At 35.1% G+C, this 17,503-nt stretch overlaps 1 protein-coding gene across 1 annotated transcript; it reads right to left on the reverse strand.

Moving 5' to 3' along the window:
- Positions 1 to 10,143: 10,143 nt before the first annotated feature.
- Positions 10,144 to 13,978, reverse strand: LOC141344914 (uncharacterized). The gene is made up of 6 exons (XM_073849806.1): positions 13,861 to 13,978; positions 13,176 to 13,484; positions 12,616 to 12,879; positions 12,362 to 12,478; positions 11,832 to 11,881; positions 10,144 to 10,883 (listed from the first exon to the last, which is right to left on the reverse strand). Exons 1-6 carry the CDS (start codon positions 13,913 to 13,915, stop codon positions 10,713 to 10,715), a joined length of 966 nt encoding a protein of 321 aa, XP_073705907.1. The 5' UTR covers positions 13,916 to 13,978; the 3' UTR covers positions 10,144 to 10,712.
- Between the last annotated feature and the right edge of the window lie 3,525 nt (positions 13,979 to 17,503).

The following is a 17,503-nucleotide window of genomic DNA, read 5'->3' on the forward strand; positions in this document are numbered from 1 at the left end:
TTTTCCCCACTATCTGACATAACGTCTCCATTCCCTCCTTTGGGGAATGAGGGTTACAAGACTAACCGAGGTGTTTTTCAGTCATTGATTTCTGTAAATATTCTTTCTAAAACTGTTCTAAACATTCTTGGAAACCTCACCAAGACCAAATATTACTGGCAGTGAAATGTAGAAAAACAGTTCCTAGCAACATATAATGTTAGTGTGCAAAATTATGCATTATTGTTCCCATTTGTTTCTACATAGGTCTAATGCTGGAACATATAATATAATTTAATAATCCTTTGCTAATATGAACTAACAATGAACAAATGTATTTTTTAAAAACATTTAAGAAATATAAATAAATATTGTCAGTTAATGCTACTTAAAGCTACTCTTTTCTTAAGGGCAGCTTATTAATTAAAGGGGTCCTATTATGCTTTTTCACTTTTTGAACTTTAGCCAGTGTGTGTGGCAGTGGCGTAGGCAGAAATTGTATTTTGGGCGGGCCATTGAAAAAGTGAGCGGACCAATATTTTTTCCTAGAAAAAATATTACTTAAATAATAATTAAACCTTAGAGTGTAGAAAAAATAATAGACAAACAAACTGCAAAAACACACCTTTATTTTGCAATATTTGGCAAAGGCAATAACAAAACACCGTCTAACCATCATGTTCAACAGTGCTCAATAAAGGCTGGACAAACCACCAGCATAGACAATAACCTGTCTATTTTATTCAGGTTAGTCAGCAGTGCAGAGCAGACAGTTCACCCGAAAATAAAGTAGGCTAAAAAAGTAAAAGAAATTAAAATAATGAAAACTCTCAGCAGAGAACGGTTTGAAATAAATAACAACACACTCCCTAATTTCTGTTAAATCAACAATATACAATGCAATCAGCGGCTGAACAAGCTTCTTTAATGTTTTATTTAAAAAAAAAAAGAGTTGGCAGGGAAATACCTTCAGATTGGGTTGTGAAGGTGGTTAATCTATTGCAGTTAGATCGGCGGGAAAATCCGCGTCAGGCTGACCGGGGGAGATCACTGGCGCTGCCGCCAGGGAGCAAGCGGCGGCCGTCACCAGCGCCTGACTATCCTTCTCGTGAGTTAATGAGTCTGAAAAACTGGACTGGGTGGACTCGGTAGATGAAGGCAGTGGCGTGTCTTCTTCCTCAACTCTTTTTTTTTAAAATAAAACATTAAAAAAGCTTGTTTAGCCATTATTGTTTAGCGATGTTAATACACTGAATGCCGCCAGAACCCGGCGCGCAGAGAGTCTTCCTGTCGCCCTAGCAACCATAACAACCAATTAGGCCTAAAGAAAATATATTCATATAAACCTGGTTTTATTCGGCAATGAATAAATAAATCAGGTTTATATGAATATATATATTTAATACATTTGAATAATGAAAATAAACTAAAAATGTATTTTGATCAAACTTGCCTGGGTGGGCCAGGGAGTAATGTGGGCGGGCCAGTGCCGCCCTGGCCCATTACTGGCTACGCGCCTGGTGTGTGGTGTGTATGTTTGGGCATAAAAAACATCTACAAAGTTACAAATCTCTAAGTCCACTCTAAAGGGAGATTAAAAAAAAAAAATCCCTTTTCAAGAACTACAACGAAACGACACATTTGGACTACAGCGTTTGTTTTCCGGAGGCTATTATGTCACAACGTAAGTCCCGCCTACTGAAATTCAATTCGTTGGCGGGTGGGGGATTCGCCTAACTTTAGCCATGTATTATGGACAGCCGCTTTTGGGATGCTACAGCGAGCCTAGGTCGGCTCGTTTAAATGCAACCTTTAACTAAAGGGTCCGTGAACTGCTCCGGTAGCCGTGCTGAAGCAGCGCCGTTCACGTGTGTGGTCCAGAGGGTTCAAACACAAGCAGATCTGCGGCTGCTGTAAACACGAACACTGTTATCATCCGTGAAGGCACGTGCACAGGTAGGGCTCAACCTGTGCAGAGCACATGCCCTTTTGGTATAATTACACTCAGAAGTGCCTTTTTTGGGGGGGGAGTTTAATTTTAATTTTTTTTTTAATCAGTGCTATTGGTACCCGTTTACGTCTTTTTGTCTTTTTAACAAATATTTAACCAATTAAAGGCATTAAAAAGCGCATCTCTTAGAACCGCTCAAACTGTCAGTCAAACTTCACAACTCCGCCCCTTGAGCGCCGCGAACTTTTACAGCACATCAGTCAGAGTTAGCAGAAGCAGAACATCTTCGTCTTGTAACGGTAAAATATCTTGTTGTTTGAATAAGTGCAACGTTGTCTTTATGAAATAAACGTTAGTATGTCTATAAAGGTTCATATAATGCATCACCACACCGGTGTGATGTTGACGTAATGTAATGTCGTCGTTTTATTGATTGACAAATTGCACACATTCTTTGGTCAAAACCCCGCGGTGTAACTGCATTTGAGTTTGGCACAAAGCAACCGAGTGATGGTTGTCAGCTAGGTAAAATATATTTTAAGAAATTTCTATTTTGATTTTATGGCTATCTGCTGAACGTGCTGATGCATATTATCTGTATACAAGTTATTAACCCTCTGGGGCCTCTTCAGTCATTTTTGACCGAAAAATTTTATGTTTTGAATTTTTAAAAATCGTAGCTTCATCAGAATGAGATGACACTTGCTGACTTTTGTTGCATTAGCTATGTGAGTACACAAAAAAATCAGTGACATGATTCGGATATGTTAAAGGGTAAAAATAAAAATAGTCACACTTGGCTCCTTCGCAATCAAAAAATGACCGACATAGGAAATGAATGGGAAATACGAAAAAAAGCGATAATTCAGAGAATCTTTTGGTAATACAAGCTACAAATCAGCCACTGTGGTGAAAAGAAGTGTTCAGCAAGCAAGGACTGACACTCTAAAATATACAGAACTGATACACACACAGAAATAAGCAGAAAAATGCAAAACCTGATATTTATCCAATCAAAAAATATCTAAACCTTGCCAAAAGTAATCTTTTAGAATGTCTAAATGTTTTTCTAAATTCAAAGCCTGTTAAAATGAAGAAACAGTAAAAAAAAAAAAAAAAAAAAAAAAATAGGAATCCCTAAGCCCCCTGTATATGTATATAGGGAGAGACAGGAGGTTACATGACATTACACAAGTTTTTATTTTTTTATGCCACTAGATAACGCAATTTTCACTTAAAGATTGTAAATACTCTATTTTAATGTGAAATGTTGTATTTATTGAAAAAGAATAAATACATAATTAAAAAAAAAATATAATAATAATTCTAGTGGGAAAAAATTGTTCATTAAAACTGTATAAATATTGCATAAATGTATAAAAACTGCTAAAAATTCTAAATAATAATCACAAAATATTATTGAACAAAAATGTATTTAATTGATTTCCTGAAGAAAAAAAAAAGTTACTTTTTAAGGCTTCGGTCACTTTTGACCGCGAGGGAGCCAAGTGTGACCCCTAAATGAGGATTTTTTTGGTGGTGGAGGGGTTGGGGGGGGGTGCCCTTTTTTCAGTTTCAGCACATGCCCCTCAAACGGTCTGTGCACGGCCCTGCATCCGTGGATGCGTCGGCACTTCGCTGTAGACATGCAGCGTGTGGTAAGAGATTTATTCATCAGCTTCACTAGCCTTATGGTTTCGGGCATGCAAATAATTAAATACATTAGCACAATAATGATAATATCACGTATCCGCGATCTCGCAGGCTGACGATAGGACCAACAATAGTGTATTATTTACTCACCGTTCATGCATCCTAGGTGTATGACTTCCTTCTTTCAGACGAATGCAACCGGAGTTGCATTAAATCAAGTTTGGCACTCATAGAAGAAGTATAGACTGAAAATACGCCAATCCATAATAAAAAAAAAAAAGTGTCTCACATGGCTCCGGGGCGGTCGGTAAAAGCCTCCTTTAGCGATCAGATGTGTTTTTGTAAAAAAATAAATAAATAAATATCCATATTTAAAACGTAAGAATCACTTTGCTGCTTTGGGACGGGGCGCAGCAGGGCGGAACGCGGTCTACGCTGTTTGCCAATCGCAATGCAGTGGGACTGCTGACCAATCACAACACATTTGGTTTTTCGGAAGGCGGAACCCGGATCTAATCGAGCCTTTTGTGCCAGCCTGGGGAGAAAGCTATTGTAATAATGTAAATTATGTGAAAAATAATGCGTTTTTCGAACTACTAAGCATGACAGCATGTTCAAGTACACCCCAAAAAACAAAATAAAGACTTTGTAAAGGAGCATAATAGGACCCCTTTAAACAATTTGAGTCAGGTCATTGCTTCTTAAAAAAAATACATATTTTACAAGGTGATCTCAGGAACGATCATAAGTAGTATGTTTAGAAGTTGTAAAAATGCAACAGTCTTGAAAGACATAAATTTTTATATCGGAATCTAAAACATTTACTCTGCTTGTAATAGAGAATAAAATAAGGTCGAAAAACTATGCTGTCATCATCACAAAAGTGCAAAAGCAAAAGTACTATTAGGTAGATATTACCCGGCCATCTTTCTAACATACACTAGTGCTATGTTGTGGTAATTTATTTTGAGGCAAAAATCGACATATGGTGATACAAAGTTTTAAGATAAGATTTAAAGTTTTTGTAGTCAATTTAGAATAACTTAATTTCAAAACTTAACTTCATAATATGAAATTACTTAAAACCAAGAATAACATTTAAGTTTCATTCAGAATTGTTTCAACAAATGAATAAGAACATAAGTTTAAATGATTTTATACAAATTACAGTCAAGAACCTGAACCATACCTTAAGCGGTCATCACTGTCCCAATAATCATTAATAATATATGAACACATTTTTACCTGTTTTGACGGTCAGAAGAAAAATAAGTGATAAGAGTAGGTGATTTACTGACATTCTCCTAAATTAAAAAGTTTAAAAGCTTAAAAAGAAACCGAACTCAAAATGACTGTTGCGTTGCACTTCCTAGTAAAAACGGAAGTTAAATGTGACTCTGATGAGGGGAGGGGAAAAAAAAAGTTCCTGTTGAGCCTCATAAGTTGTGGGTTTTAATCAGAAATAAAACAAAAGAGCAATAAACCTAAAAGACAAAATGATGGAAACTCGAGTGTAGAAACGCATTTCAATTAACACATCTATTTATCTCATTGTCAATGTAAGCATATACCACATCAATCACTCAAAAGGTATTTAATAGATTTTTACACAACTTTTAAAGAAAGATAGTTTTGCAACTTCACACTTCAACTTTGCACCACATCCTGTCTTTCTCACATCTACTCTGCTGGAATAAACTGCTTTTGAATTCAGCAAAAAAACTTTGACACTTTTTACTCTCAGTAGATTTTGACACTGACATAATGCATATAGAGCCTCAAGTTACAAAAGGCTACAAAGAGGAAACTCAGTTGCTTGGAAACGCTGAGCTTAGTCTGTGGGGCGGAAACATGAGCATTAAAAAAAGAACCAAACTTTCCGGTGCTCAGTCAGTTGAGACTCTAGCAAAAACACTTCCTACTCCTACTCAGCAGTATGTGTGAGTTTACTACTTCACTAATGAAATGAAGGTCGATCAGAATCAATGAATGTTATCGCCATATACAGTATGTAAAGATCTGTATACTGACACCAATGCACACAATGTCAAACCAGATGACATCTACAAACAAAAGATACTGGATCTTTTCTCAGCACTAACTTCTTTATTGGTTGGTGGTTGGGTGTGAGTCTGTTGCCCTTCACTTCCGTTAATGCTTCACAACCCCAAAGTGCCACAACATTTTGTTTTATATTTTGAACATGTATATTTACATGAATGCATTTGGAAGATGCTTTTATCCAATTTTGTTGAAATCTAAGGAAAATTGTGGTAGTGCTAACTTTCTTTTAAATAAATGCAACTTGTTTTGGTTTTCCGTTTTCTAATGCAATAAATGCAATTAAGACATCAAGGGCCAAATCAGCAAAAATGGCAATTTAGTGTCAAACTGTAACCCCCATAAATGCACAGAGGGGAGTGGAAAGTTCTGCGGGTCCTGACCAAAAGTTCAGGTGAGGCAGCGGTTTAATGTCCTTGCATAATTCAGCCTGAGGGTGGCGCTCCAATGCTGCTTTGCTGGCTCTAACTACATAGACATTATCCCCCGGTTTCACAGACAAGGCTTAAGCCTAGTCCTAGACTAAAATGTAAGTCTGAGCTGTTTCAACTGAAACAAAATTGCACTGATTGATCTTAAAATATATCAGTGTTTTGTCTCAAGATGCACACCAGTAATGTTTTTTTTTTTTCTAAGCATGTTTATAAAAATGACTTAAATGTCCTAATTGAACTATGGCCTAATCCTGGTTTAGTCTAAGCCCTGTCTGTGAAACCAGGCCTATATGTACGCCTTAATAAAACTTTGTTTGAATATTGATATAAAATAAGTTCATGCAGTTTAGAGGAAAAAGCCACTTTGATTCTCAGAATCAGCTTCTTGTAGAAATAGAATCAACAAATTCAAGGTGAATTGAACAGTATTCAAGGTAAATTTACCAAAAGATGCAGAGATGCTTTTCTAGCTTGCAGTATTTCTTGACATGAAAGAGAAGACCAAAAATGACCAGTCTTCCAAGAATAAACTTATTTTCTGTTTCTTCAACTGCAAGTGTGTTTACGAGTTAGAGCGGATACAGCATGTTTTTAGATTAACAGTGCAGAGTTTCGTTACCCGCCTTTGTGTCAGTCTTCCAGCTCACTGGGTTGCTGTAGTTACACGTGATGGAGTCACCAATGCAGTTCAGTCTTAGAGTGTAAATATCAGATGATGTCACTTCCTCTTGTGAACAGCTGCTACTATCATAGATGAAGCTGATGCTAATGTTATTTCCATTACATGTAAAGCTAAAGGGGTCAGGACTGGACCAGCTTGAGTTTACAATCAGGACTGGAGCTTCCACTGCATCTGAAACACACACATATTAAAATGTTTAAAGAGACAGTTCACCCAGAAATTCATTAATTACTCACCCTCATGTCATTCCAAACCCGTAAGACCTTCGTTTGTCTTCGGAACCTATGAGTTCTCTGACCCTCCATAGGCAGCAAGGTTCCTACCACATTCAAGGTCCAGGAAGGTACCAAGAACATTGACAAAATAGTCCATGTGTCATGACCCGGTTCAAAATTATAACATAAGGAGCACAATTAAGAAAACCGGTTTCAATAAAAATAAAGAATTTATTTAAAGCAAAATAAGTCTAGAGAAAACACAAGAACAAATCAATTAATACTTAGAAATGGGATTTTAAAAAAAAACTATGGAGATGTGGAAACGAGACAAACACTCCCAAACGCACTCTTCAAACAAAGAAACAAAAATGACAGTGAGGCAAAATCCAGGAGCTTCTTAAATAGGGGGCCACAGGAATTGCTCTTTCCCAGCATAGCAGTCCCGCCCACCAAGGAGGAGTCTCGACCCTGAAACTCTCACCAAAAAGAAACACACACAAAAAAGGGGTATGTATGGTGGTAACACCATGTGACCAGGGGCGGACCAAGGCAGTTGCCTTGGGCCCCGAGCTGCAAGGGGGCCCCCTCAAAAAATTTTGGTTGAGGTGTTTTTTTTTTTTTTTTACTTTATGGCAAATGTCAAAAATTATCTGAAAAGTCATCAGAATACTTTTATATAGAATATATCTTAGGGGCACTCAGGCGCGGGCGCCCTCGAACACCACACTGTTGGACTATTCTATTATTTCACGTCACTGCGCTTCCAGAACAACAGAAGTGATTGACAGACGGGGTGTGCACGGAGCTAAAATAAAGCGAAGCAAAAAACGAGGAAATGGGAGGAAAGCAAAAAAAAATAAATAATAAAAAATAGCAACACTACCAAAGCTATCAATTTTTTTTTCTGATGTCACCGTCACCAGCTGACGACGGTAACGTTAAAGCTAAAAAGCAGAAATAAGCTGATGTCGATTCTTGTGACACTAACATTATACATCTAAACGTGGTCATAACGTTCATAATCGAAATCGATTTAATCGTACGATTATGCAATCGAAAAGAAATCGTTTGCGATAATGAGAGCTGTTTGCGTAGCTTCTCAGTGAAATACGCTGTGTAAAAAATGGTGCTACATCTCAGAGCACGTGAAAAACCCACCTTAAATAATATTTTTACTCCAAACTTTCTTCATAACATCAGTCGAGTGTTTCAAATTAATCCTTCTGTGAAATTATGTGGCTTCTTACACGTAATAATGCACAGAACATAGTTCATAGATTTCTAAACAGTGTTGAAGGTATTGCAGTATAAATGTACTTTATTATAATGAAAATTATAATAATACGAACTTCAGTAAACAATATATTGTCGTAGTCGTGTGTTCATTAGTCACGTTGAATCAAGGAAAGCAGTTAAATCTTTATTTAGTTTTATTCAGCTGAAGCGATAAGTGTTTTCTAGATTTCTCCTTCAGGTGATTTTGGCGTTTCCGAGAGACAGAGCGCCCTCTGGCCTTTGGATGAAGATTTACTGCTGATCACACAGAAATCAGTGCTTCACTAAAAGATATGCATGACAATCGCAGCTTCCGATTAATCACAATTGCGATTTCATTTATCGTGCAGCCCTACTTGTGAATATACAATAAATATTATTGCACAGGTAATATATTATGAAAATAAAATTTTACAGTTTTACAAGGAGGAAAAAAAGATGTAGAGGGCCCCATGTCTGTGTTTGCCTTGGGCCCCAAAATGGCTAAATCCGCCCCTGCATGTGGCATCAGTGGTTCAACCATAGTTTTATGTAGCTACGAGAATACTTTTTGTTGGGCTAAAAAAAACTAAAAAAGTTGAAAGTACAAAAAAAATAAACTTCTCACAGCTTCATAAAATTACGGTTGAACCACTGATCTTACATGGACTATTTTGTTGATGTTCTTGGTACCTTTCTGGACATTTACCGTAGTACTAGGAACCTTGCTATGGAAGATCAGAGAAATCTCAGATTTCATCAAAAATAACTTAGTCTGTGTTCCGAAGACGGACAAATGTTTTATGGTTTTGAAATAGATGAGGGTAAGTAATTAATTGTGGAATCTTCATTTTTGGGTGAACTATCCCTTTAAGGCCACACACACTGATTCAGACAAGCCTTACTTCTTTAGTTTTATGAAATTATTTAACTATATTATCTGATTTATCATTTTTCCAGGATAAATCATCAAACTCTGGTAGTTCTTGTGTTTGTATATCCAGTTGATCAGAAGCTGCTGTCTGTACGAACACAGAGATCTCAGCACTAAGTCACAAAAAACTAAAGGTTTAGTTGAATTTCAATTTAGTTAATGGCCATTTTTGAAGTAAAACCAAAAACAATTTCATAAAGACTTGATATGCCATTAAAAAGACTGTCAAATTATAGGAGTTTGTACCTTTGTTGCATAAAAGAACAACAAATGACAGGAGCAGCCTAAATGCCATTGCAGCAAATAAACAAGGAATAATCTCTGTATCGTTTCCACTTAGCTTTAGTGCTAATTCAAATGAAAAAAAAAATCGTGACTTTAAGAGTCAGCTTCAATGTTCATTCAAACCTAAATATTTTCCCATTACATATAACATTTGGGAGCTGATGAAGATGTCTCCATATAGGTGGCAATCTAACAGCTGCTGTGAAATGGCAGACACAACAGTGCAGTTGTATGATGCTATTTTTTTTTCCACTGGTTTGCTCTGTTGTCTAAAACATGGCTGCTTACAGAAGTCTAAATCTGACTTCCTGATTTCAGTTCCTGACTCACGACTGGTCCCACAATTTGTTTTAAAGTTGTTAAACCTCTTTTCGTTTGTACATTTAAGTCATGATTTTTGATTGGTCATATTAAACTTATTTGTTGACCTTTTTTAACTAAATCATACCAAGGGAACAAATTAACATTATAAAAGCAAGGAAACAAATTAATAAACAATAGGTACAAATTCTTAATTTGTGGCCAAGGTTTGACTAAAATGAGGGAATATGTTTAAAAAACAATGAACCAAACTTAGGGGGAATTAATTCTTAATTTTTAGGTAAAGATGTCTTCAAGATTAAGCCAAGCTGTCAAGAAAAAGAATCAACAAAAGCCTTAAATACATATACATGCATTCATACATACATAAATGTTTAACTGGATGAGAAACACATGGCCAGAAATAAGATTAAATGTCACCATCTAGGGGTTAGTTTTCACACTGTTTTTCACTTCAATTAATATTGTTCACTTGTTGTTGTTTTTTTTTTTGACATTTATATGTTCTGTAAAACAAAATCAAATTCAGAATTCACAGAAAAAGTAAGAAGTCACACAAAAATATTTTAAGACATTTTGTTTGTGGATGTTTGAAGTTAATATATTAAACCAATGCTAGAAGAATGCAACTTAATTGTACAAACAACTTTGGCTAAATATCAGAACAGCATACGTTGTTTGAAAAAAAAAAAAAAAACTATATAAAGATATTGCAGAAAATGGTAAGAGTCTGTAACATGATGGAGACTACTACAAAGGAACTACAAACAAGGCATAAGAAACAGGAAATATGAACAGAACAGGGCAAAATTAAAATTAAAAGTCCATATAAAGTACAGTGGTAAAGTAAAGCACAAGGAATACAAACCATGGGACATAACAAAGGGTGCCATTTTGAGATGAGTCTTGTGACAGCTGTGACAAATAGCCAGTTTCATTTTTAAGTGTCATCTGGTGAAATGGCGGATGGTGTCTGGTTTGGTTTGCACACCGCTGAATAAATTGTATGGTCTGTTTCAAGAGTGATTGTAGGTTTTTGGTGTTGTCCTACTGTGCAGTAGACTGTGGTGGGTCGATTATCTCCTGTTTCCTCTTGTGTTTGGGCTTCAGCCTAACAAAATGCATAGAGAAAGTGTTTTTAATAGTCCAATCCCTCACTGTAAAAATAATTTTTAGCTATAAATAGAGAAAATACCATTTAAATTTTTTTTCTACTTCAGATTTCATGTTTAGTTCAATGTCACTTGCCATTTATTTTTATTATTTTTTTGTGAACTTGAGAAAGAGCAAGGAAATCAAGGAAGACAACAAAAGCACAAAAGCACTGCACAGTTACATCAACAGTTTCATCCACAGATGTAACATACTACAAACAGTATAACGATATGTCTTGAGACATAATAAATGTCTGAATGCTTTCTGCTATAGTCTTTCTTTATCGACACCTATTGAAGAACCCACCACTGAAAAAAAAAAATTCAACTTTTTTTTCTCAGAATTGCGAGATACAAACTTGCAATTCTACATTTTATTTCTCAGAATTGTGAGATAGAAACTTGAAATTGAAAGAAAAAAAGTCAGGATTGCGAGATATAGTCAGAATTACGATATAAAGTCGCAATTGCGAGGGGAAAAAAGTCAATTGCGAGACATAGTCAGAATTACGAGAAAAAAAGTGAGAATTGCAAGATATAAAGTCGCAAGAATTCTGACTTTTTCCCGCAATCGTGACTTTATATCTTGCAATTCTCACTTTTTTTCTCGTAATTCTGACTATGTCTCGCAATTGACTTTTTTCCCCTCGCAATTGCGACTTTATATCTCGTAATTTCCCCTTTTGGAAACTTTTTTTTTTTTTTTTTTAGATGTTTAAATTTGCATATATACAATAAATATACAATTTAATATGACAAACCAAATATTGCAGAAATGGATGTAAATGTTATATCCTCCAAAAATATTTTTTGATGTCTAACATGATTAAAAAAAGAATTAGACATCATGACAGCATATCAGTGATGTCTGTGATGTTAATGATGAACAATAATTTTAAGCTTACCTCAACTTGAGCATAGACTGTATTACCTTCAACTACCTCCTCCTGGGCACCTATGAGGTTTAGAATGTACAACATTATAGTACCATCAAGACTTATCAAATAATAATAATAATAATAATAAATTATATTCTATAATAATAAATTCTCTATTCTCAAAACATTGTGACATTTTAAACCTGAACAGGTTTTGTTGTGCCAATGTGAATATGGGAACTAAAAATTAAACCCTAAACTAGAAAACCTAGAGTGTGCTTTAGTTAAAGATTAATAGTTGTTCCTATCTTTAGTTGGTTACTAACTTTGTTTAAATGATCTGATCAGAGGATATTTAGTAGAAACAAGAAGGGAGAAGGTGAAAGAACACAGTATTCAACAGTATTACAACTGACTAAAAGAGAAAAAAATAGCATAAATCTATTTTTGTATTTGTTTTTAATTACTTTACAAAAGCAGTAAAGTTCTTAATTGATCAAACATGATGAAAAGAGAAGTTTTTAACAGAGAATGTATGGGAGGCTACATTGACATACCTTTTTTATACTTGTAGTACAGAAAGACTGAAAGACATATCGAAATGCACGCTGCCACTGAAACACCCACTGACCACAGGAAAGATGACTTACTCTGGTTATTTTCTGGGTAGTTCTCTGGAAAGTTAAATTTAAATCATTAGTTGTCAGTTCAGTTCAGTAGTTAGACTAGATTTAGTAACCAAAATGAGATATTTGATTTGAGAGATGTTAATTTGCACTCTGAATGAGTGTCTCTGTTTTTGTCCAGATACCTTCTTTAACACAGAGCTGTGTAATGTTTATTTTGTTTTCTTTCCAGCTGACAGGGTTGCTATGGTTACAGATAATGAATTCCTCACTACAGTGCAGAATGAGAGTGTAGTTTTTGTGGGATGTCACTTCCTCTGGAGAGCAGCTGTTGTTCTGATAGCTAGAGTTAACCAAGAACTCATGAGCTCTGCATGTGAAGCTCAGTGTGCAGAAGTTACCACTGATCCAGGTTGAGTTCAAGGTCAAGACAGGAGACTCCACAGAATCTGAAACAAACACATTTTTTGTTTTTAATGTAACACAAAGACACATCTGTGTATCAGCTGTAAAAGGAGTGATCCTGTGTTTAAATAGTCAAATGATACATTCTCTCACTATTGTAGAATATTACATTCCAATAGCTGTTCATGGAATGTACTGTACATTAATATAATAATTGGATCTTCTTTTTAAATAAACATAAACATGTTATAAACATGTTTATAACATTGTACAGAATAAAAGACTCAACATAGACTGAGCAGTATTTTGACCTGAACACGGCAAATAAAATTACCCTCACCTATAACGGATACTCTGTATGTAGCAATAGTGTTGTCTGAGTCTCCAGCTGCTATTGCTGTGTAGAGTCCACTGTCTGTCTTCTGCATGTTCATCAGTGTTAGAGAGAAGGTTTTATTATTAAATTCTACTTTGTCCTTGTAGGAAGAGTAGAGCGTTTCTTCTTTAGTTTTATTTACATATTTAAATATATACTTTGAATTATCATATTTCCAGTATAAATCATAAAACTCTGGTAGTTCTTGTGTCTGTAAATCCAGCTGAACAGAATGTCCTGTTTGTACAACCACTGAAATCTCAGCACTGAACCCTGAGGAGAGAGAAAAATACCCATTTCGCAAAAATGTGTCCTACAGGCCAAGTGAATTTACCAGATAATTAAAATACTACATACACACAAACTTTTCTCTTAGAGATAATAGCATAATAAAAATATGATACAGCTATAATGCACATATCTGGAGTTACTTGTCTGTGCTTACACAAATAAACAATAGAGAAGAAAAGTTTCTCCTTTGGGCTTAAACCATGTACCTTGTTTTAAACTGATTGTCTTACAATTTTTTGTTATTCATATTAGTTTTAATGCAGGCAGCATAAGAAAAGTAAATAATATATGCTCTTTACAGTAGGTACATTTTGTTACATACATATTATATAATATTACATATGTTAATGTGTTTTACCTGTTTTGAAGGTTAGAAGACAAAGAAAAAATCTGAGTCTGTGATTTATTGCCATTGTCACAAATTAAAAACTTCAAAAAAAGAAGAGAGAACTCAAAATGACTACTGTTGCACTGACTTCCTTATAGATACTGAAGTTTACTCAAGAAGAAGAAACCAAATTCCTGACGCCAGCAAATTCTGTTACTCACATCAAGATGCATGTAAGCCTAAAAGAGGAAACTAAGGAAACTGCAAAATGGTGAGATGTCTCATGAAAGTTTTAGCTCTGGCTGATTTGGGGTAGAAAAGGGAGTAGCGTGGGGCTAGTTAAGACTCCACAAAAAACACTTTTTTCACAATATGTGTAAATTACTTCACATTTAATTTACTATCTGCCCACTTGAAGGGGTAGTTCACGAAAAAATGACTGTCACGCTGTCATTTACTCGCCCCCAAGTTGTTTCAAACCTGTTTTTTTTCTCTTTCTTTTTTTTCTGAATAGAATATCAGAATATGGGTAATCAAACAGCTGCTGGTCCCCATTGACTTGCATAGTATGGAAAATAAAAAAAAACAATGAAAGTCAGTGGGGACCAGCAACTGTTTTGATTATCTGTTTGATTAACTCTTTGACAAACAGAATCATAAAGTTGTCTTAAAAACTTATCTTAAATGCAGGTGAAAACAGGGCCATATATCCTTACATATATTTAAAGATACTATGATATCTTCATCTAGTAGACGACTGTAATGCAAGTCATGCATTTGCTGTGTGTGAAAAACAGACCCTGTTATGGCTAAAATCTTCTCATTTGAGTAAAAAATTTGTAAAAATGCTAAATGTTAATGCTGAACTCATATTTTTAACCTGTAACATGCCTGTAATTTTGCAAATAAACAATTATTGTGGTTATAAGAGAGAGGCATGATGCTTCACCCTTATTTACTTATACTCCAATAATTATAAAATCAAATTAATATTATCAGTTTCAGTGCAAACAAAAAATGTACAATAAAGTCAGAACACAGTTAATTAAACAAACAAACAAACAGTTTAATGGCAAAAAGGCAAGATCAAAAAATCAATTATTACTCTTATCACTCATTACTAATGAATGACTTAAATTTGCATGCTTGGCATGATATGTTAGAAATGTGTTAATTATTTGTTCGATGTCTATTGACACATTTTTACATTATATTTAACCTTTGCTATTTGTACTCGTCTGCCATGATTATTTAAATCATACACTATTGAATAAATTGTATGATGTTTTGGGTGTTGTCCAATTGTACTGTAGGTGGTGCTGGGGTGATTTTCTTTTTTCCTGCATCTGTGAATACGTGTATAGATAGTAAATATATAAAATGGTAACAAACATATTTAATTGGCTTTTTGACACATCTATCTGTCCGTCCGCTGTCCGTCCAACTATGTAGATATGTACTTCATAGGCTGTCTGATACGAAACAGGCTTTCTGCTTAAGGCTTAGTTATGGGGAATGCTGTTTCATTAAACTTAGCTGACTATTAATTCTTACACTGCAAAAAAATGCTTTTCTTACTTAGATTTTTTTGTCTTGTTTCCAGCCAAAATATCTAAAAATTCTTGAATCAGGAAGGATTTTCTAGACAAGTAAAAATGATTGTCTTGTTTTTAGTAAAAACAAGTCGAAATTAAGTGAGTTTTTGCTTAAAACAAGCAAAATAATCTGCCAATGGGGTAAGAAAAAAAATCTTATTTCAAGCAGACAACTAGATTATTTTTCTTACCCCATTGGCAGATTATTTTGCTTGTTTTAAGCAAGAGCTCACTTAAGTTTCACTTGTTTTTACTAAAAACAAGACAATCATTTTTACCTGTCTAGAAAATCCTTTCTGATTCAAGAATGGCTGGAAACAAGACAAAAAAATCTAAGTAAGAAAAGCATTTTTTGCAGTGTATACACACTGTTTAAGTCAGTGATATGCTGTTGCTTAACACTATCTAGTGCATCGGTAACGTGCTTGATACTTACTGCACCATATGTAAATTTAGCTACTAAAGTGTTATTTATGCTAACGTTTATCTGGGCAATGACAACACAACATGCCTGTTGCCTAAACTTCAGGTAGGCTATATGCTGTACTGCATTAAAGGGGCATGCTGCTCTTCTCATCTGCTTATTAAAGAAGAGCACTCCTTTGTGGCTTCTCTTCTTCTGTATGGGCATGCTGCCCCAGTCTATGCTATTTCAGAAGATGTTGATTTAAAGCTGTCAGGGTATCAGTTTTTTTGCTTTCTAGTTAAGCCTGGCTCACACTACAGGATTTTTAAAAACCTAACCGATTATGAAATAAAGAAGAGCACCCCTTCGCTGCTACACTCCTCCAGTAATGGGCAAGCTGCTCTTCTTACCTCTTCATAGAAAAAAAGCACCCCTTCCCTGCACTCTCTTTCCGTAAGGTGTTTCAAGTTTGTTTTGGGGGGTTATTAATGTTCTTCCTGCCCCTATCCATGCTAGGCTGCATGGATGGGCAGGGAGTGTTTGCCCAGAACAGAACCATACCCCCAACCTATATTTGACGATAATGGTCCTGACAGAACTTATTTTTTCTAATATTTTTTCCCTATAATTTTATTTAAATCCCAAAACAGACATTTACATTTCAAATGAATAATCTTGGGATATGCTACAAAATCAGATGTAACCTCCCATTTCAATTCGCTGTAATGATTAGCAGACACACATCAACAATAGCATTGGTAACTTAATGTTTTATATCACCTTATTGTCCGGGCAGCATCACTCACCTTGGAATAAATGACATACAATATCAACTATATAAATATATGAACGCTGCCTTTTCTATGAATTTGAGCACATCTAAACTCTAGCCTTTGCTTAAAAACCAGTCCTGTTATCATTACCTGAATAAATACCCTCACCCGTATTCATAAAAAATCTTAGTGCAAAGAGTTGCTCCTAGTGACAAAATTCTAAGAAAATTCTTAGAAATGTGGGCGTTTCCTCTTAAAATTAAAGAAAAGATCCTAGTAAAGAGCAATGTAATTCAGAAAGCATCTTAACCCTTTAAAGAGGTCTTAAGGTCCAGAATTGTTATGAGTATGGACAAGGACTTTTAAGAGGCTTAAGAGTTTCTTTAGCAGTGGAGAAAACTGACAAAACATGAGGAGAGCAAAGAAATATTTTGCACACAATGCATGACAGTGAATTAATAAGATGCTACACATGAGATTGTGCAGGGATAATATTTGTGATTGATTTTATTAGAGACATGCTAACATCTCCGACAAAATGCCATTGTGCAAGAAATTGAAGTAATCACTACGTTTATTACATTAACATATTTGGCAACTGGAAACAATGCAACTATGCAGCAGTGATGATTTGGGTCTGTTTACAACATACTATAAGCAAAGAGATCACACAAACAATTACAGCACTTCCAGAACCTTAATGTGTTGCTGTTCATTTCCTATCAAATACATCAAATACAACAATAACAGTGTGGTAAATAATATATGTATATAACTAAAACACTCTTAGGCTGATGATACACGCGGCAACTTTTTGAGCAATTTTATCGGGCAACTTTTTTTAAGCAATGTTGCTTGGCAACTTTCCCATAGAGAATGGGTAAAACATTTCTATCTGG

Source organism: Garra rufa, chromosome 10 (genome assembly GCF_049309525.1).
Source record: "Garra rufa chromosome 10, GarRuf1.0, whole genome shotgun sequence".
Lineage (NCBI taxonomy): Eukaryota > Metazoa > Chordata > Actinopteri > Cypriniformes > Cyprinidae > Garra > Garra rufa.

Coding starts and splice junctions, on each gene's coding strand:
- LOC141344914 (XM_073849806.1), bottom strand. CDS start 13,915: ATGGCAATAAATCACAGACTCAGATTTTTTCTTTGTCTTCTAACCTTC. Junction 13,485..13,860: donor TCTTCTAACCTTCAAAACAG/GTAAAACACATT, acceptor CTCTCTCCTCAG/GGTTCAGTGCTGAGATTTCA. Junction 11,882..12,361: donor GTACTACAAGTATAAAAAAG/GTATGTCAATGT, acceptor TAAACCTCATAG/GTGCCCAGGAGGAGGTAGTT.